This window comes from Argopecten irradians, chromosome 1 (genome assembly GCF_041381155.1).
Source record: "Argopecten irradians isolate NY chromosome 1, Ai_NY, whole genome shotgun sequence".
NCBI lineage: Eukaryota > Metazoa > Mollusca > Bivalvia > Pectinida > Pectinidae > Argopecten > Argopecten irradians.
The window spans coordinates 61783900-61806132 of NC_091134.1; the positions used below are offsets into that span (position 1 = coordinate 61783900).

Here is a 22233-nt window from a genome sequence, read left to right on the forward strand (position 1 = left end):
ATGACAAATACACAGACTCAAAAAACCCCTAAAGGGCCCCAAATTGGTTGTATTATCACGTTCAGCATCCATACACATTAGGAAAATAAAATCATAAACATTTATGATGACTTAAGCTTAAAAACAATTGACGAAACAGAAACTAGCTCAAAAACTTTAACGTGAAATGGGACGCCAACGCTGAAGCCGAAGCCGAGGGTGACAACATTAGCTCCCCCTATTCTTCGAATAGGCGAGCTAAAAATATGGTATGTACTTAGTTGCTTAAATGACTTGGAAACAAATCAAGTACAATTGATTGTAAGTTACAAGCTTTCTTTGAGTGCAATTTCACCTCTAGTCAGTAGTCATGTAATAAAAAGCAATCGGTCTTCTTTCTTGTCACCAGTTAAAAATTAATGTTGTGCTAATCAAAAATGGCTAGAATTCCTAGTACGTTAACAAGTCTTTCAGATTGTCAATTTAAAACAGGGAATACAAAATGGAATGCCAGAAACTTCATTTTCTGTTGGCTAAGTTGTTGGATAGCCATTCAGGAGTGTCAGAAATTACAATCTCAACTCCCTATTCATCAGAATCTGTGCAAACGTGATAGCATAGTGTAAAATCAAAATGGAGTTTGACATCTGCATGAGTGTTTTTCTATGTTATTTTCTGCCATTATTTATTCTGGTGTCGGTACTGCAGCCCATGTGTAATGAAACTGTATCAGAACTTATTGAAAATCAATACAACATTTACATTTTAGTTAAATGTTGAACGCTTTCTGATATCATTACGACATAGGAATGTGATACCAAGTGATTTATCGGCTAGGCCATTTCCTCCGTTACACAAGCAGTTCTTGTTGTGTTTGGGTAATGTTCCTTGAGTAGTTGACTGTAACACTCCATACAAAGGAACAATACAAAAGCATTGTGAAAAGACCTCATCACAAAGTTAACACTTTCACTTTCTGTTTTGACTTTTAGGAGGTCACTTTTATGAAGTAAATATCCTACACTTTCGATTCCATTTTTTTGTTTTCTTGTTACATTGCTTATGAATGAAGTAGACATCCTCTAAGTTTGATTTCAATTGATGTCTTTCAGTTTTAATTACGACATTAGTTAATAAGTTATATTACCGTAATGATATGTTACTGCTGTGGAACAAATTTTAACATTCTATAATATACCAGGTAAGAATATTTGTCATTCTATAATATACCAGGTAAGAATATTTGTCATTCCATTTTATGATATACCGAGTAAAAATATTTGTCCAATGATTTTATTCCAACACGTGACAGCAGAGAAACATCAAAGAATTATCAGTAGAGATTTTATTTTATTTCACTGAAATACATTTTTGGTACATAACTATTATTGTACCTATTTGTCTGTGCATCACAAAGTTTGACTGCACATTGACCACATAACACACTAACACCTTGCCTTTACCGTGACATTCACTCCCGTCATCCTCGAATGACGCCCAGCCTGCTTCGTGTGTGGAATTCATTGAGTTAGCAACATAACCGGCAGGGGGCGCCCCACTGGGTCCCCCACTTGGCCCCGTCTGAATTGTAGTCTGGGCCCCACTGGGAATCACTGTTGGAGTGTTGGTTGGAAATGAATTCTGATTGGCTGTCACCGTGACAACCGCTGGAATGGTGGAAGCAGTTGGGATTGGGTTGTATTGCATTCTGGGTAGGGGGTACGACGGGTGGAGAGGAGGGTGGAGATTGTTTCGGAGAAAAAGGTGGAGATTTTGCATTGTGTGGAGAGTCGTCTCTAGAATTTATCTGAAAATTAATAAAATTCGCACTAGGATTATATCAAAAACTACCCCAATATATCAGAATGGAGAATACTTCAATGTCAGAAGCAAAAACAATGGCTTACATAACAATTGTAGAACAATCTCATGTAAGAGAAATTATGACATAACACCTTATTTATCTTGGAAATAAGATCATTGAAATTACAGAGTTTTTTCTAATGAAAGGAACAAGAGGTTAATTACCTGCCCCTGTTGATCAAGACTTCGGTACTGACCAGACAGGTTTCGACTATGTGATTTTTTGTTGGCGGGTGGGGGAGGGAGCTGACCAGCAGCTGTTTGCATTGGTTGTTGTGCACTTCCTTGGACAGGAGGCCTGTAACAGAGTTATGTCAATATTACAAACAGCAATAGCAAACAGAGTAACGTCAATATTACAAACAGCTATAGGAAAAGTTACCTACAACTGATGACATAATTAAGGTTTATCAAAGCAAGTCAAGGCCACACAAAGGAGTCAAGGTAAAACACAGCTGAGGTCAAAGTACAAACATTTCAGGTGAAGTTTTGATCATATTCTCTTCATTTCCACATTCTACATTTTCTATTTTGTAAAAACTTTACCTCATTGTCTTCAGTGTATTCAATTATCACCAAAAACTGTATGTAACCAAAATCTGCTTCATATTGAAGACTTGACTGATGCTTTCCTCTGACTTATCAGGCCTCTAACTCTGACACAGTTTTACAATAAGCACAGCCACTATATATGTTTTCCTTAACATATTACCCAACATCATTAACTGCACTCATATAAACTTCTAACCTAAACAATTTTTTTGTCTGGATTTGTTTTTTCTGCCAGAAGCAAATTCTTCCAATCTTCCCCATCAAATCAAAAATAAGAGAAAAGAGATCCAACCCTACTGACTTATGCCTGTGTAGATATGTTATACATAGGGCATTATGTGTGAAGTAACAAGCCTGGTCTGTATGTTAGAGGTGTATAAAGCTGACGTAATCAATCTCCTCCTTCAGCCAAACAAACTGCTCTGACAGATCCATAAACATGTCGGCCTCAATAGGCAAACTCTCAAATAGTTTTAGTAAACATCAAAGTACTGTTGTCAAAAAGTTATCTAGTATCTTAACACTGCAACAAATCTAGATTTTTTTTCTTATATCTAAGATTTTCAGAATCTTACATTAAACCATTATTTATATAGATGTATCTCTTTTTCTCATTTCTAGCTGCTTCCTTCTCTTTTTTCATTTCTTTTCCATGGTCTTTTATATTATCCCCTTAGTTGAAAACTCACTTTCCATGAACAGAAAGCACATTTTGTGTGTCAAAATGACTTTGTAGCTCTTTTAATTCTCTGGTGATAATTCACAATAAAGGGTTTCCATTTCATCAATTGTTTCAAAATCTGCTAATTTCAGTGATCACCTAACTGTTCCTCCAATGCATTTTTCAAGTGTGACAAAAATTACTTCTGTCTGAATAATCTGCTATATTTTAAGAATATTTTGATTTATAGCAAGATTACAACAGGGTATGGACCAAGACAATGAAGTCATGAGTAAAGGTTTTAATGAAGTACATCATGTACCGTAAATTGGGATATTGTGGCATCCGAACATTTTGGCGCTTTTGTATCAAAACAGGGTGTTTAAATTTTGGTGTGTTTAAATTTGGCATTTCCCTAATAATTTATGCGTCCAATTTGATTTGATTAAAATATAAAAATTATGAAGACCTGCAGCAATGAAAAACTGACTTGATTAGTTTTGAAGCCATTGATACAAAGACAACCCTCTGAAATCTTTGTCTTCAATAGAAGTGATTCATAGTCACATATCTAATTAATGATGTTCATGTTTGGACAAAAGAAAGACTCGCACAGGTAAAGTTTTTGCAGTTGACAGAACATACCTTAAATATATGTTTATATATTTATCTGTGAGAAAGTGATCACATACATATACCTGATAAATAACATGTAGATGTTTTGATCGTTATATACAACAAATAAATACGAAGCCAAATATTGATTTGTTAAATTTTGGCACTTTCATGCCTAACGCCAAATAAACCAAAATATGACCACATCAAAAATATCCCAATTTACGGTACACAGATCACAGGTAGATTGTATTGTGTTTGATTGGATGAAGATAGTAACCAATCAAAGCAGGAAAGTGCTGAATTTTGATTGGATAAAGACATTTTGTGGCCTAAAAGGTCAAAATTGAAAATACCAATCCCATTGTGGTGGTGGTGGGGTCTAATTGGTTCATAAACAGACAAGAGGCCCATGGGGCCTTAACGGTCACCTGAGTTCAGATACAGAATTAAACAAAGACATGCATATAAAACACTATATATTTGCCCATCAGGCCCTTGAAGTCAGTCAGTGATTTTGTAAATTTGACTTTTTAATCTATGAAGATTATTTGGTTCCATCAAATCTGTGAATTCAGAAGAAAGATTTTTGAAATGTTATCTATTTTGACCCCTTCTGGCCCGACCCCTCTGGCCCCTGGGGGTCGGCCAGGACCAATATGGATATGATGTTAAAATGCTATCTCAGGGTTATAATTCTAACCCAGTTTTGTGTTTTTCCTGTATAAACTTAAGTGAACTTGACCCCCTCCCCAGAGGGAAACATGAGACCCCAGGGTCACATCATTCACAATTTTTATAAAGGACTGTAAGACCTTTCTATCTATGCAGAGTATTTGATTCTACCAGTACCAGAATTTCAGAAGAAGATTCTTAAAGTTTTGGCCTATTTGACCCGTTTTGGCCCCGCCCCTAAGGCCCCTGGGGATCAGTCATGGAAAATTTGGTAATAAGATTCAATGGCCATCACATAGGGATAATTCTGACTACAATTCACTAATTTCCTATTATAATGACTAAATAATGCTCAAAAAATGTGTTTTCTCTATATAAACTACAGTAAACTTGACCCCCTCCCCAGGGGGAAACCTGAGACCCCAGGGTCATATAATTCACAATTTTCATAAAACACCTTAAGACCTGTCCATCTATGATGAGTATTTGATTCTACCATTTCCAGTATTTAAGAAGATTTTTAAAGTTTTAGCCTATTTGCCCCTTTTGGCCCCGCCCCTCTGCCCCGAGGGGGTTGACCAGGACCAATATAGATATAATATTAAAATGTTATCTCAGGCTAATAATTCTAAACAAGTTTGACTCATTTCCTATGAAAATTGAGCAAAAATTGTTCATAAATGTGTTTTTCCTATATAAACTATAGTAAACTTGACCCCCTCCCCAGGGGGAACTGTGAGACCCAAGGGTCATATAATTCACAATTTTCATAAAACACCTTAAGACCTGTCCATCTTTGAAGAGTATTTGATTCTACCATTTCCAGTATTTAAGAATAAGATTTTAAAAGTTTTAGCCTATTTGCCCCTTTTGGCCCCACCCATCTGCCCCCAGGGGTTTGACCAGGACCAATATAGATATAATATTAAAATGTTATCTCAGGCTAATAATTCTAAACAAGTTTGACTCATTTCCTATGAAAATTGAGCAAAAAATGCTCATAAATGTGTTTTCCCTCTATAAACTATAGTAAACTTGACCCCCTCCCCAAGGGGAAACGTGAGACCCCAGGGTCATATAATTCACAATTTTTGTAAAGGAGCTCAAGATCTTTCCATCTATGAAGAGTATGTGATTCTAACATTTCCAGAATTCCAGAAGAAGATTTTTGAAGTTATAGCCTATTTGACCCCTTTTGACCCCGTCCCTAAGGCCCCTGGGGGTCAGTCATGGAAAATTGGTTAATAGGATTCAATGGCCATCTCATACTGATAATTCTGACAATATTTGACTCATTTCCTATAACAAATGATCAAATAATACTCAAAAATGTGTTTTCCCTATATAAACTATTGTAAACTTAACCCCCTCCCCAGGGGGAAACCTGAGACCCCAGGGTCATATAATTCACAATTTTTGTAAAGGACCTTAGGACCTTTCTATCTATGAAGAGTATTAAATTCCATCACATCTGTGAGTGGAGAAGAAGATTTTTGAAATTTTAGTCAATTTTACCCCTTTTGGCCCCTCCCATAGCTCCCTGGGGGGGGGGGGGGGGTGAGGACCATATAATTCACAATTTTGATTGGCCTTATGCCTTAGAAGGTTTGTGCAAAATTTCATTGAAATTGCTTCAGCAGTTTTGGAGAAGAAATCAAAAATGTAAATTGTTTACTGACATATGACAGACGACGCACAAGGCACGACGGACGACAACGGACAAAAGGCAATTAGAATAGGTCACTTGAGACTTCGTCTCAGGTGACCTAAAAAGGCCCTTATTGTGTGATTGTAAGGTACACACCTGTCTGTCACCGAAACTTCTTGGGTAGTGCTTTGAAGAGGAGGAACTAATCTTTTATCTGCAAAGAAAACAAAATAATATAGCTATCAATACCTACAGTAAAAACATCACATTTGTAACCTACATCATTCCTAAACTGACAAAATGTATACCTTCCACAGATAGCGGATTTAGTTCCACCTGAAACATAACTGTAATTCCTTCTGTATTGCCAGTCTGGTAAATTGCCTGCACTGGTCATAATTTTGGATTCCGGTTTTCAATTCTACAGTTAGTATACATTGTGGCATTGCCCCCGAGTTACCTGCTATATGCATAGTCTATCTTTAGAGCATGCTCACACCTATACACAATTTGTGAAATTCTCATCACAGAAATTATATAACTTGCTTGATGTGACAGGAATAGGTTGGGATTATTTACAAGCAAACTCTGAGCAATCTGTCACTGATGAATGAGGGTTACTGTATTGATACAACTGACAGAGACTATCAGTCAGGCTATACAATGTAAGTTATCTGAATTTCTGGTAAATATACTTTGATGACAGCATTCATAAATAATATAATTGTGCCTTTATTACTTGATTAAAATTTGAAAATCTGTTTGAATTTTGTTGTGCATTTCGTAGATTTCATATAGATTCAGGTTTTCATGAATTAAGAAACAATCATCAGGAAGCCTGCATGCAGCTTCATTAGATATCCAGCAGAAAGCAATTTTCAATGCCTACATCATACAGCCTGCAGGAATTACTCCAGAAATTACTGAAATGTTCAAATTGTAGTATTTCACACCATTTTGTTAATCAAGTTTTTATAACTTATATTTATCACTCAAAGTATTGATCTGAAGGATGCTTATGAGGGGGAAACTGAAAAAACAAAATTTAGTCTGAGAGTACTTTGAATGTTGCTTTTTTAATTTCATGGTATGGAAATAGAAATATGATGCTGGAAACATCAATAATCATCAAAGCTGAAGATTAATTTATCCGTTAATATGAAAAAAAAAAGATTATGCTTCAAGTGATCTTATACCTGATTTACAAGAGATTTTCATTTTACAATCAGAAAAGCTATCAAATTAGAAGAACTCTTTTTAAGTTAGAAAAATATCTCTGGTGGAAATCTGATCATTTTGTCTTTAAGAGGAAGAAAATCAGTTCTTAATGTCAAAGTAAAATACCATCATCTCTATGTTATCTGCATCGTTAACCATTGCAATATAATTAATGATTTTTTTTTAATTTGCATAAAAAGATATCAGTTTAGCATCATCGACAAAAACTAAGCTTATTCTACAGTAATCTATAGGTCATGATCGGTATCCCTGATGATAATCTAGGTAAATCTCAAGACTTTTTCTGCTGTGTATATTTAGGAAGGCTAATTGAGTTAGACAAATCGATCACAGTCACCTTGATGCTTGAAATCACTCTACACTTGACAATAAAGTATCTATCACTTTCAGATTTACTCGGCATGCGATGGCGACCTCAAAATGCGACCTCAGAAGAAGGTTTCAATTGCAGACAGCGATGATTAGGTAGAACAGACCTATCTATTGCAGGAACCCTATAAACACTGTATCTACTGTTTGGGAATTTCTGTAATCAATAACATGAATAAGTCATTGGTGAGGACCTGGCCAGGACCACCAAGTCATCGTCAGTCAAGGTGACAACTTCAACTGTTGTGAAACTAATAAACATTGAAATCTCCCCTTCAACTGTGAGCCTCACTGGCATTAGCAGTCACTGGGATGGAGATCTAAACATTCTAGACAAAATGGCTCTTTTTGGAATGAAAATTGATATTATAGGGTAGGAAAGATGTGAAACAAAATATTTAAACAAACTTACCAATATCGTTCTGGTTCTGTCGAGTAAACTTTGGGAGAGGAATATCTTTTCCTGAAACAAAGAAAATTCTCTACATTAGATATGACTGCAGGACAAAAGATAATATTCCTAGTTTCCGATGCATACTTCCTGAACCTGCTGTCCTTTCCTCTATCAACTTGATGCATGTGTATACATTATGATAAAAATACTTAATTCAAACTGTTCCTGAATCAGAGGCTAAGCCTGATCATCAGTTCCTGTGAATTAGGGACTGTGGTCAGTTTGTCAGCCTGATACCCTCATCAGTTTATTATTATATTTGCACCGATGATGTTGTCAGCTCATCATGATCAGTGTCATGCATTATTTGTACCTCTTGTATCAAAAGTATTCAAACACGTTTTGAAAGAGTTAAACCTTTTTAACTCTACTGTGACTTTAAAATGAAGATCAAGGTAATTGATTTAAACAAATTAGACGTCCAGCATGCTATAGGCTCAGTATCCAAAGATTTTAGCCAAACTGATCTCTGTAATTTTGAATGAAAGTCAAGGTCATTCATTTGAACACTAATTAGTCCTTCATTCATTTCTGCATGCTACGTACATGGAGGATATCAGGTCTCTAAATCTCATTAGTTATCAAAAAGAAACCATTTAAAGATTTCAATCTGATTGACCTTGTTTAAGAGTGTAGCCAATACTGGCAATAGGGATTGTATTCTTCTGTAGCTATTGCGAGAATAAATGAAATATGGATGGGGACTGATGTGGGTAGGATTATTCATACACCATTCCCCACCCCACACCCCTCCCATTTAATGGTGTCATGGAAATCATCTACTTAGACATAAACAGATCATATATCTAAAAATACCTTTAGGATATTTTGTAGCAACAGAACATAGCTCCATTCAGCACATGAATGTAGTAACACTTACATGGGCTCCAGCTAACAGTGTTTCTGTGTCTAAGGTAATTAGATTATAAATCCCAGACAGATACTGATCAGAGATAACATGTAATCTCCATCATAATGGATGGAAACGAGACATTTAATAGGGGAGATAACTGCATTATAGTCAACCATTAATTCTACAAAAATCACTGCGACCATAATACCATTCAACAGCGATGTTACATAAGGAACAAGATGCTACATTAAAACCTTGCTCTATAGTTGTTCACACTGACTACAAATTAAGGAAAAATAATCCTTATTATGGTAGAATTCCTTTAAGTTTCTATATTCATGATTGCCGTATCTCGATTGACAAGCATAACTAATGAAAAGAGAAAATGGATATGACAGCCATCCTTCCCTGGGGAGAATATTTGAATGAATTATAGAGACTAATCAAGTTTGTCATTTCTGATCATTGTCTGTCATTTATCATTATAGATCCTATTTGTTAAATGTTAGTCCTTGATTTGTAATTATAGATATCTTCTACAATAATAGTAGCATACAGAGATATTATATAATTATTACAGTTTATTTCATAAGTTAAGTAACCAAAATCTCAGTTCACCTGCACTGATCATCTCTATGAGATCAACAGTGTAAATATTAAAACAAGAGGCCCAAGGACTTAACAGTCATCTGACTACCTTGGCAATAATCTTATAGGAAATTAATTAGATATTGTGTCATTGTAGCCATCTTAGATTTGTGATCAACCCCGAAAAAAATACAACACTTTAATTTATAGCCAAATTGCACCAGTAGAACTTGATAAAACATGTAGAGTAAGAGAACCAACGCTCTGAAGTGTTGAAAAGCGGTGCCACGACTGCTGGATGGATATCACGTGATATTCAACAGAGATCCTTAGGATGTGAAGACATAATCAAAGAATAAAAGGATACTCAACATCCATTGCAGTTGATTTTATTATTTAGAGGAACAAATTGTCTACATGTTTCGGCCGCTAGGCGGTCGTCATCAGGACAATTTGGGTATACCAACAGTGACGCTAAAGTAAAGAATTGCGGTAACATTAATGACGTAATGAACAATAGATTATTTGTGAATGGACAAATGTATACAGAGCTATATCAAAATATATACAGTTATAAGTCTTTTGTGGATTTGAAAATGCCGTACACGGAGTGTATAAGGACTTCTGGTTGTGTTACGTTCACATCATGCTCATCTAGGCAAAAGGTATCTTCCAGACTGTTCATGTTCATAGGGGATTGAGGTTTATCATCATAAGCTACATAATTGTATAAAGAATGATGACAGTTCCTGGAATATATCTCTTCATCATCCGAAGATAGATATAGATCTTCTTCTAGTGTGTTATCGATGTTGGATTCCATGGGTTGTTCAGTGTGTTCTCTGTGATATTTCTCAGGAGCATAGGTAATTCTGAATTTAGTTTTGTTGAAATCTACCTTGCTGGCTTCGAATGGTGGTTTCCAAGCAGTAGGTTTAGTAGCTAACTCTCGTGGAGAAAATTGTTCTGTTGTGATGGATGTGGTGATATCTTCTTCTGGGTGTACATTCTTGACGTGTCTTGCGGCTACGTCTTTCCTGCAGTAGTGTTTTAGACAAATGCGGCATTCATATCTGGTGACTTGCACACTATGTTTGTTCTTCATATGTCTTCTTAGTGCAGCGATGGTGCTGAGTTTGGTAATGCACTTGGAGCATTGAATGTGTTTTTGCGGCTTTCGTTCAGTAGAAGATTGGATAGGTTTCTTCTTGGTAAATTTGATATTGGCCATAGTTAAAATTGGATGTTGAGACCGTCCGGTTGTAGAGTGCGCAGATTCGTGATCCACGCCTCCTCGGTTCGTAGGCGGATGTTGTTGTTGTTTACTGTGGTTGCTACTCCAATGATGATGACGTCATCAATATGATGGTTGCATGTGGAGAAGTGGCGCGATACTTGTTTATACTCGTTGGCGTTTTTGATATCGTAGAAATGGCCTCTCATTCTTTCTTGAATATTGTTGGAAGTTTGGCCCACGTACTGAATTCCACATTTGCGGCATTCAATTACGTAGACCACACTAGGTGTGGTACAAGTTATAGAGCTTTTTATCTTGAAAATGGCTCCGGTTTTGTGGCTAGTTATGGTTCGTTTCGTTTTCATGTACGGACAGGTATGGCATGGTGAGTTGCATGGGGAAGAACCTAAAGTTTTGTTGGTATTATTTGCTTTTGCGTGTACTAGGATATCCTTTAGATTAAGTGTCCTTCTGTATGCTACGATGATGTTTTTTTCTAAAATAGCAGACGTGTCTGTGGCGGAGTTCAAAATCACGCTATGGTTTCGAATATTTTTTAGGAAGTGTGGGTTTCTTGGATTGAATGTTGTGACCAGCGGTAGAACTTTTTTCCGGTTGTTGGTGTTGGCTCTCTCAAGTAAATTTTCCCTCGGTATTTGACGTGCTGTGTTGATGCTTTTATTGATCAATTTTGCTGGATAGCCCCTTTTCAGGAAATGTTCTTTCATAATCATCATCTGGTTTTCAAAATCTGCGGTGTCACTGCATATTCTGCGGATACGTAGAGCCTGGCTTTTGGGAATACTTTTGATCTGGTAGAACTTGAGTAGAAGTTCAAAATAAGTTTTCAAGATGGCGGCTGTGGTGGCCATCTTGGATTTTGGATCGACGCAAAAAATAACAACACTTTGTCAGGACCATGCCAGGATCGTTTTATGCAAGTTTCAGCCAAATTGCTTTGTTAGAACTTGAAAAGAAGTTCAAAATACTTATTCATGATGGCAGCTGTGGCAGCAATCTTGGATTTCGGATTGACACGAAAAATAATAACACTTTGTCTGGACCATGTCAGGATCATTTTATGCAAGTTTCAGTCAAATTGCACCGATAGAACTTGAGAAAAAGTTCAAAATACGTTTTAAAGATGGCAGCTGTGGCATATAGGATTTCTGATCGACCGAAAATAACAACATTTTGTCGGGACCATGTCCAGCGTTCAAAATTAAGCCTGTCCGTCTGCCCGTGACCGGCAATTTTATAGTCGGGCAGACAATTTTTACCGTGTAGTTGGTCCTTTGACCGGCAACTTTTGGTCCAGATAGAAGATATATATACAAACAAAAAATAGCTGTAGAATTGTAGAAAGGTCGAAGATCAAACTGTACAAAACTTCATTTTAGAAAATTTTCTGCTGCGCGGTGAGTTTACTAAAACATTCAAGATGTTCTTTAATAATGAAAATTCAATACACACGAACTAGACTAAAAATGTCCATCAAGGGATTATACTATTTCAAGAAATGCTTCTTAAAAGATTGATTTGTTTATATGTCTTAGCAAGAAAGTCAATTCATTATTCTTTTGAGTTACACAACAATTAATGTACCGATGGTGTGAATCCAGTATTTCAGATCGAGCTGGGTTGCATAATGGTATGACGCCACTCACAATTATCATTTCTAAATGCAAGTAACTTAAAAATCGAAAAATTACCGTATTAAGAACACTTTAAAATCATTAGAATACATGGTAAAACGCATCTCAGCCATTCCAAATCCCCCCCCTACGTTTCATCCTTGTATGCCTCTGACTTTGTTGAGAGCCTACGATACTAATCCGGATATGCAGATATATTTTCATAGTAAAACTTTTACTTTGCTAATAATTATATAAACTACAAAGATGAATTGTAACTTTGTAAGGACCAGCAACTTTCAGTCAGGACCGGTAACTTTTAGGGTCAGCCGGTCCTTAGGACCAGCAGGAACAATTCCTTAAAGGAGAACACTGACCATGTCAGGATCTTTTGATGTAAGTTTCAGCCAATTCGCACCAGTAGAACTTGAGAAGAAGTTCAAAATGTGAAAAGTTTACGCACGGCGACGGGTCAGATGACCTCATAAACAGAAAATCAATTAAAGAATAAGAATAATTTCATTGCCATTGTAACAAGCCTTGGATATTTTCAGATTTTCTTACATGACTAAAATCCATAAATAGCTATGTCATTATATGGCAATGATGATATATTTAATATTTATTAATAATACCAATTCCTCACACAGAAGGATCCTCAAGTTGTTGTTGAGAAATACATGGAAGCAATCGCAGTATAATATTTTTATCTACTATATTTGAGGTATTACCTATTCGTTCAAGGTGATAAAATTCATTACTAACTTTGTCCACAATACTAAAATTAGATATTGTCATCAGCATGTCATTAGTTTTACTTTCTAACAACAGCCAAGGTCATTCAGGGATGTAGAATAGAAAGATGGAGTACCCAGAGAAAACCCTCTGACCTGCAGTCAGTACCTGGCGACTGCCCAAAATTTAATTCCTACTCACACTTAAGCTTTACATAACATCACTTCATGAGTATATAAATACATAACATTCCAACAATTCCTGCTATAGTGACTTAAAAAAACCAGAATGTGACTTGAAGATTCTCCAGAAGTGTTACTACTAATTATGTATTAGTTATGGGAGAGTCAGTGATTGGGAGCCTAGAAATTTCAGCCATAAGATCCCACAGCCAATAATGCATTCCAAAATTACCCTACTCAAGCACCAAATTACTCGATATTTCACAAGAAATGTCAAGATATTTACTGTGTTTGCACTATAGCAGAACCTGCAATATGTATCTCAAAGTTGATTTATGAAGATCCCTTTTTTATGTTACTTTTTACACTGACCAGTAAGGAACTTAAAGCAATTGACCATAACAATGTCGTTTCTTTCTAAAAAGTATCAATCTTAAAAAAAATCACATATATGAAGAATTTGTTTTAGTATAATCCATAAACCAATACCTGTGAGTGATAAATATTTACAGAAGATACATACGTCCAGTATGTAGTGTTATAGTCAGTACCAGTCACCATGCCCTATATGCTGTAAACCGAGCCCTATCAGTCTTTCTGTCTCTGGTTTTCTTTATACATGTGGGAACCAGTAGCTTCACTAACATACAAATACAGAAGGTTACTGCATATGGGAACCAGTAGCTTCACTAACATACAAATACAGAAGGTTACTGCATTAAGATTCTGTACTTGTATAATAAAGGCAGGTCCAGTAACAATAGTACTTCAAGTCCTTGTAAGAATAAACAATTTCCTCTATTGTAATTTTAAATATTGTTTTAAAATAAAGTATATTCTTGAATATCTACTTTTATTTCCTAGTGTCCAATACTCTATAACAGTATGTGTTTTCCTTTACTATAACACTGTACCTCTAAGTCTGGTTACCATTTAGGTAATAATTAGGTATCTGTTACAAACACATATATCTCAAGCATTAAGCTATAACAATTCATCTGTTATCCATCAAAGAACAATGAATAATTAATTGTGTATTACTTAATGTGACTGTAAAGACACGGAGGCCACAGCTGGAAACATCCTTTCTGTGTTGGTAAGTATATATATATAGCAATCAAAGACCTACATCATACTCTAGGATTCCTGTATACACATGTAAGCTGGTATGGTGGCAACAAAACAAATAAAATATTTCACTCAAACTGTACACAATAACATGGTGGTATCTAAAAGTTTGATTCACCCTGAGTAGTCTGCAGGTTTTTATGTTCACTTTTATTCTTTCTCTATGTAATGTACAAAGGGTAAAAGTGATGTTCATGTTCAGCAAAACTTTATCTTAGTTTAAAATTAAACACTTATTATATATATATTAACCAGAAATGGGGATTTCAATTATGTCCCACATGAATTCTAAAAGCATGGCAATGAAACAAAGGTTATAGCATCAACATGATTAACTCTGCCAATCAGAAACCAGGACACAAAAGGTTATAGCATCACCATGATTAAGTCTGCCAATCAGAAACCAGGACACAAAAGGTTATAGCATCACCATGATTAACTCTGCCAATCAGAAACCAGGACACAAAAGGTTATAACATCATCATGATTATAACTCTGCCAATCAGAAACCAGGACACAAAAGGTTATAGCATCATCATAATTAACTCTGCCAATCAGAAACCAGGACACAAAAGGTTATAGCATCAACATGATTAACTCTGCCAATCAGAAACCAGGACACAAAAGGTTATAGCATCACCATGATTAAGTCTGCCAATCAGAAACCAGGACACAAAAGGTTATAGCATCACCATGATTAACTCTGCCAATCAGAAACCAGGACACAAAAGGTTATAACATCAACATGATTAACTCTGCCAATCAGAAACCAGGACACAAAAGGTTATAGCATCACCATGATTAAGTCTGCCAATCAGAAACCAGGACACAAAAGGTTATAGCATCACCATGATTAACTCTGCCAATCAGAAACCAGGACACAAAAGGTTATAACATCATCATGATTATAACTCTGCCAATCAGAAACCAGGACACAAAAGGTTATAGCATCATCATAATTAACTCTGCCAATTCGAGAAAAAAGGACACAAAAGTTATATAACGTCATCCTGATTATGACTCTAACAATCAGAAACTGACATACACAACGTCAACGCATAATCCTCTCCAGTTTCCGCCGAGAAACTAAAACAGAAAATTATTAACTAGTTTTTCTTTCTAAAATTACAAAAAAATCAAATTTCTGGGCATTGCAAAGCAGGCTGCAGCATTCAAAACACTTAAACATTACCTTTTTAACAAAAGTCTATCACATTTAGACCAAGTTTGTAATTGGATTGTATAGTCTTCACCTGTCTCTACTTAAAACACTTGATCTCCTGTCAGTAATAAGTGATTGGGGCAATGGAATGGGCAAAGAAATACAGTGTGAATCCAAAGTGTAATGTTGTACATATGATGTCTGGTAGCTAGTGACTATCATCCCAACACACCCAGACCAACATAGATCTACAAACAGCACCATGTCAAAAACCACAGAGGTATTTACAGATCCATCAAATCCCTTAACAGGCCAGCTCTGAGCTGGTTAAGCCATGAGACACATGATTGTCACTCCAACATTCCATCACCATCAAATTATCTCGATATTGTCCCATCACGGTTTCAGCCATCTTGTAATGACTAGAGCAGACAATTGTGTTTTTATTACCATATTTATCCAACAACAGCCCCTGTGTTTAGTTTAGTAGAAACAGATAATTCATTACCATATTTATCGAATAATAGGCCCATGCCTGATAATAAGCCCATCCTTGTCTATAATTAACAAAAAATAAAATTTTCAGTCATTTACCCCTCACCCCTGTAACTTTTGTCAATTGTCTTCCCTTACTGTGTATTCCAATATCACAGAACAACAAAACCTCTGCCCCTTGACAGAGTTCTGATACCACACCAGCTCTGGTTTACAGTTTAAATGTTACTTCTTGGCTGGGGTTTACTTCAGGATAATTACGTTACATAACCATAAACCCATCACCTCTCTGTTTTCCTCTTTCACACCAAGCAACAACATGTGTAATGTCGATCACACTGGAGCCTTAAAGTTGTACAATATGTGTTCAGTTATTGCCAAACATTGAGATGTCTGCCAGCAAAGCTCTGCTGTTACATGGGGTTTTTAATTTCACCTTTCAGTGTAGGTACAGAATTACAATCATTATGATGTCCTGACTTAGTCAATATTACAGCTGCACATACTCTATATGTCCAATTTCTATCCTTTAAAAAACAAACAATAAAACCTAAGCTTGCTGTATTGTGTATAGATGTGACGAAGAAGACATTTTACAGGTTATTTATCTAACAGTAGACACAACAAATGTGTGTATACAAATACGACATTCCAGGCTTTATACCGATTATTGATTCATACGAGACAGAATCAAACCCGCGGACAAAATCCTACATCTGTATCGGATAATGTGAATGAATGAAAAGGATAATTATATTCCCTGTATGTCAGTAGGTTTAACATTAAACCACCCACTCCATCTCTCTCACCATCACAGATGGTGATCAGCACCTGTAAAAAAGGTCCATTGTTGCCCACGGTAATAACCTTGACCTTCAGCTAAATGTCACAACACTCTATAAATGGCAGTAAGCTATTAATTAACCACCATTAACGCTAACCCTATATCACATCAACAACTGAAACTGAAATATTTGATTTTTAAAACACAACTTATAGATATTAGAAAATTATCCTACCATTCTGCTGTTCGATGATTCATCCTTCATGCAGCCTCTCGTGGACAAAAACTGTATTGGGAGTACATGTAAAGCACGACTTGAATACACTGGTGTATGTAAACAGAGTCTATCATTGATTAGTGTGCACCATCAACTTTCTAGGCTAAAGAGTCCAGCCAAGCTTTACATGTATATTACTACACATTAGCCAATCAATTTGGACTAACACTCGTTGACCAAAAGTATGAAGTGACACAGTCAAGCAATTTGTTGATGCTAAAATGCACTTAAGATTTTCTACATTTAGTCTTTTGTGGTCTTGACTGTCATATTCTAGCTACAGTTTCAACCCTTAAAGAAAAGGACCGCAATACTTATAGCACAGTTTCAAACCGAAAAGTGTCATAGGATGAAGTGTTGACTCTGGTATAAAACTTCAGACCTAGGTTTCAGTCTCATATAGTTAATGGCAGTACCGATTTGTTTCTGTAAAATTCCGCCATTTTCAAAGACTACAACTTCAACAAAGATAGTTTCCGCCCTTGTAAAGGTCGGTTATATTCAGGACAGCATTTTGGCCCATTTCAATGATGCATTATCTAATCAATTTCAATATAGGGAGCAGACGGTCACTAATTATACCACTGAGAACAATAGAAAGTCAAATCTGTGAGGGCCAGTCCATTATACTGCTGTCAACTCCAGAGTACTGATACGCTGTATCGTCAAAGGATGTAATTAGACAGTCTACAGAGAACTATTTATAACGATGGAAGACAACATACAGTATTCTACAATTGATCAATATGCGTATTTTTGAAGTCCTGTATAAAATATTTATAGTCAAAGACTAGTAGAGACTGAGAGACACCACAGAATTTACACAGAAAGAGACAAATTACATAACATATATACATCAGGTCTTTGTAAATAAAGTGTAGATATATTGAGTCTGTGAAATAGATGGTCTTATATATATAGTCAGGTTGTTTGTACAGACACTGGAATGACAGTCAATTGGGTTATTGCTTATATATAGGGGTGTCGATAGGGGTATATGTGTCCTTTATGCTCAAGTTTTCTGAAAGAAACCAAATAAGAAACAAGAACAACGTATGTTTTTTGTGATTAATTTGTGAACATTTAAAGAAGTCATTGATCGATACAGCAGCTGCTACTGCTGCTGACCAATGACTTCCCACTGGACAATTTCTGGGTAAGGTCAGTGACCGATCGTGACTTTCTTTTGTCTAAACACTGGCATCATCATCACAGTTATCGGCTGTAAAATGTAAAGAGTACATCGTCTCCTATTATGATTGGCTGTGAAATGTAAACAGTACATTGTCTCCTATAATGATTGGCTGTAAAATGTAAAGAGTACATCCTCTCATTTAATGATTGGCTGTAAAATGTAAAGAGTACATTGTGTCCTATAATGATGGCTGTAAAATGTAACGAGTACATCATCTCCTTTAATGATTGGCTGTAAAATGTAATGAGTACATTGTCTCCTATAATGATTGGCTGTAAAATGTAAACTGTACTTTGTCTCCTATAATGATTGGCTGTAAAATGTAAACAGTACATTGTCTCCTATAATGATTGGCTGTAAAATGTAAACAGTACATCCTCTCCTATAATGATGGCTGTAAAATGTAAAGAGTACATGGTCTCCTATAATGATTGGCTGTAAAATGTAAAGAGTACATGGTCTCCTATAATGATTGGCTGTAAAATGTAAAGAGTACATTGTCTCCTATAATGATTGGCTGTAAAATGTAAAGAGTACATTGTCTCCTATAATGATTGGCTGTAAAATGTAAAGAGTACATTGTCTCCTATAATGATTGGCTGTAAAATGTAAAAGATTGCTAGTAAAATGTAAAGAGTACATCCTCTCATATAATGATTGGCTGTGATGTAAATGTAAAGAGTACTTCGTCTCCTATAATGATTGGCTGTGAAATGTAAACAGTACATGGTCTCCCATAATGATTGGCTGTAAAATGTAAAGAATACATCCTCTCATTTAATGATTAGCTGTAAAATGTAAACTGTACATTGTCTCCTATAATGATTGGCTGTAAAATGTAAACAGTACATTGTCTCCTATAATGATTGGCTGTAAAATGTAAACAGTACATCCTCTCCTATAATGATTGGCTGTAAAATGTAAAGAGTACATGGTCTCCTATAATGATTGGCTGTAAAATGTAAAGAGTACATTGTCTCCTATAATGATTGGCTGTGAAATGTAAAGATTACATTGTCTCCTATAACAATTGGCTGAAAAATTTAAAGAGTACATCCTTTCATTTAATAATTGGCTGTAAAATGCAAAATATAATAATTGGCTGTAAAATGCAAAGAGTACATCCTCTCATATAATGATTGGCTGAGAGAAAGTAAGAGTAAATGTAGTACATTTCTCCTATAATAATTGGCTGTAAAATGTAAAGAGTACATTGTCTCCTATAATGATTGGCTGTAAAATTAAAGAGTACATTGTCCCTATAATGATTGGCTGTAAAATTTAAGAGTACATTCTCCTATAATGATTGGCTGTGAAATGTAAAGATACATTCTCATATAATATGGCTGTAAATGTAAAGAGTACATCGTTCTCTTTAATGATTGGCTGTGAAATGTAAAGAGTACATGGTCTCCTATAATGATTGGCTGTAAAATGTAAAGAGTACATTGTCTCCTATAATGATTGGCTGTAAAATGTAAAGAGTACATCGTCTCCTATAATGATTGGCTGTGAAATGTAAACAGTACATGGTCTCCCATAATGATTGGCTGTAAAATGTAAAGAGTACATCCTCTCATATAATGATTGGCTGTTAAATGTAAACAGTACATCCTCTCATATAATGATTGGCTGTAAAATGTAAAGAGTACATCCTCTCATATAATGATTGGCTGTGAAATGTAAAGAGTACATTGTCTTCTATAATGCTTGGCTGTAAAATGTGAAGAGTACATCCTCTCCTATAATGATTGGCTGTAAAATGTAAAGAGTACATCCTCTCATATAATGATTGGCTGTAAAATGTAAAGAGTACATTGTCTCCTATAATGATTGGCTGTAAAATGTAAACAGTACATTGTCCCTTATAATGATTGGCTGTAAAATGTTAACAGTACATTTTCTCTATAATGATTGGCTGTGAAATGTAAAGAGTACATTATCTACTATAATGATGGCTGTAAAATGTAACGGATACATCCTCTCCTATAATGATTGGCTGAGAAATGTAAAGAGTACATTGTCTCCTATATTGATTGGCTGTAAAATGTAAAGAGTACATCCTCTCATATAATGATTGGCTGTGAAATGTAAAGAGTACATTATCTACTATAATGATTGGCTGTGAAATGTAAAGAGTACATTATCTACTATAATGATGGCTGTGAAATGTAAACAGTACATTATCTACTATAATGATGGCTGTAAAATGTAAAGGATACATCCTCTCCTATAATGTTTGGCTGTAAAATGTAAAGAGTTCATTGTCTCCTATAATGATTAGCTGTAAAATGTAAAGAGTACATCCTCTCATATAATGATTGGCTGTGAAATGTAAAGAGTACATCCTTTCATATAATGATTGGCTGTAAAATGTAAAGAGTACATTGTCTCCTATAATGATTGGCTGTAAAATGTAAAGAGTACATCCTCTCCTATAATGATTGGCTGTAAAATGTAAAGAGTACATCCTTTCATATAATGATTGGCTGTAAAATGTAAAGAGTACATTGTCTCCTATAATGATTGGCTGTAAAATGTAAAGAGTACATCCTCTCCTATAATGATTGGCTGTAAAATGTAAAGAGTACATCCTCTCATATAATGATTGGCTGTAAAATGTAAAGAGTACATTGTCTCCTATAATGATTGGCTGTAAAATGTAAACAGTTCATCATTTCATTTACAGACCTGTCCATATTAACTACATTAAGGTAATCAGGGTTCCCATCCACTATTGTTAAGTGCTGAGTGAATAATGATCAGATAAGGTCTATGAGAGTGGTATACTGATTACTGACATAACTGTCAAAACAATCAGGCACAAGTAGGCAATGTCAGAGGTTTCCTTTTGCTGTCTTTTGCCTAATATCAGGTGTACATTTACACTGTCCCCTAGAGTACACAGGTAATATCAGGTGTTCAGTTACACTGCCCCCTACAGTACATAGGTAATATCAGGTGTACAGTGACACTGCCCCCTACAGTACACAGGTAATATCAGGTGTACAGTGACACTGCCCCCTACAGTACACAGGTAATATCAGGCGTACAGTTACACTGCCCCCTACAGTACACAGGTAATATCAGGTGTACAGTGACACTGCCCCTACAGTACATAGGTAATATCAGGTGTACAGTGACACTGCCCCCTACAGTACACAGGTAATATCAGGTGTACAGTGACACTGCCCCCTACAATACACAGGTAATATCAGGTGTACAGTGACACTCCCCCTACAGTACACAGGAAATATCAGGTGTACAGTGACACTGCCCCCTATAGTACACAGGTAATATCAGGTGAACAGTGACACTGCCCCCTACAGTACACAGGTAATATCAGGTGTACAGTGACACTGCCCCCTACAGTACACTGCCCCCTACAGTACACAGGTAATATCAGGTGTACAGTGACATTGCCCCCTACAGTACACAGGTAATATCAGGTGTACAGTGACATTGCCCCCAACAGTACACAGGTAATATCAGGTGTACAGTGACACTGCCCCCTACAGTACACAGGTAATATCAGGTGTACAGTGACATTGCCCCCTACAGTACATAGGTTATATCAGGTGTACAGTGACACTGCCCTCTACAGTACACATACGTACAGGTAATATCAGGTGTACAGTGACATTGCCCCCTACAGGACACAGGTAATATCAGGTGTACAGTGACATTGCTCCCAACAGTACACAGGTAATATCAGGTGTACAGTGACACTGCCCCCTACAGTACACAGGTAATATCAGGTGTACAGTGACACTCCCCCCTACAGTACACAGGTAATATCAGGTGTACAGTGACACTGCCCCCTACAGTACACAGGTAATATCAGGTGTACAGTGACACTGCCCCCTACAGGACACAGGTAATATCAGGTGTACAGTGACATTGCTCCC

General features: G+C 36.1%; 1 protein-coding gene across 1 annotated transcript in view; it reads right to left on the reverse strand.

The window, feature by feature from the left end:
- LOC138336795 (ralBP1-associated Eps domain-containing protein 1-like) overlaps positions 1-22233 on the reverse strand; it is a 141523-nt gene that overhangs the window by 83306 nt on the left and 35984 nt on the right. The window contains exons 3-5 of the mRNA XM_069286362.1: positions 8014-8064; positions 6150-6207; positions 2008-2140 (exon numbers count right to left, since the gene is read on the reverse strand). Of these exons, the coding sequence (XP_069142463.1) occupies positions 2008-2140; positions 6150-6207; positions 8014-8064 (242 nt within the window). The remainder of the gene's footprint in view (positions 1-2007; positions 2141-6149; positions 6208-8013; positions 8065-22233) is intronic.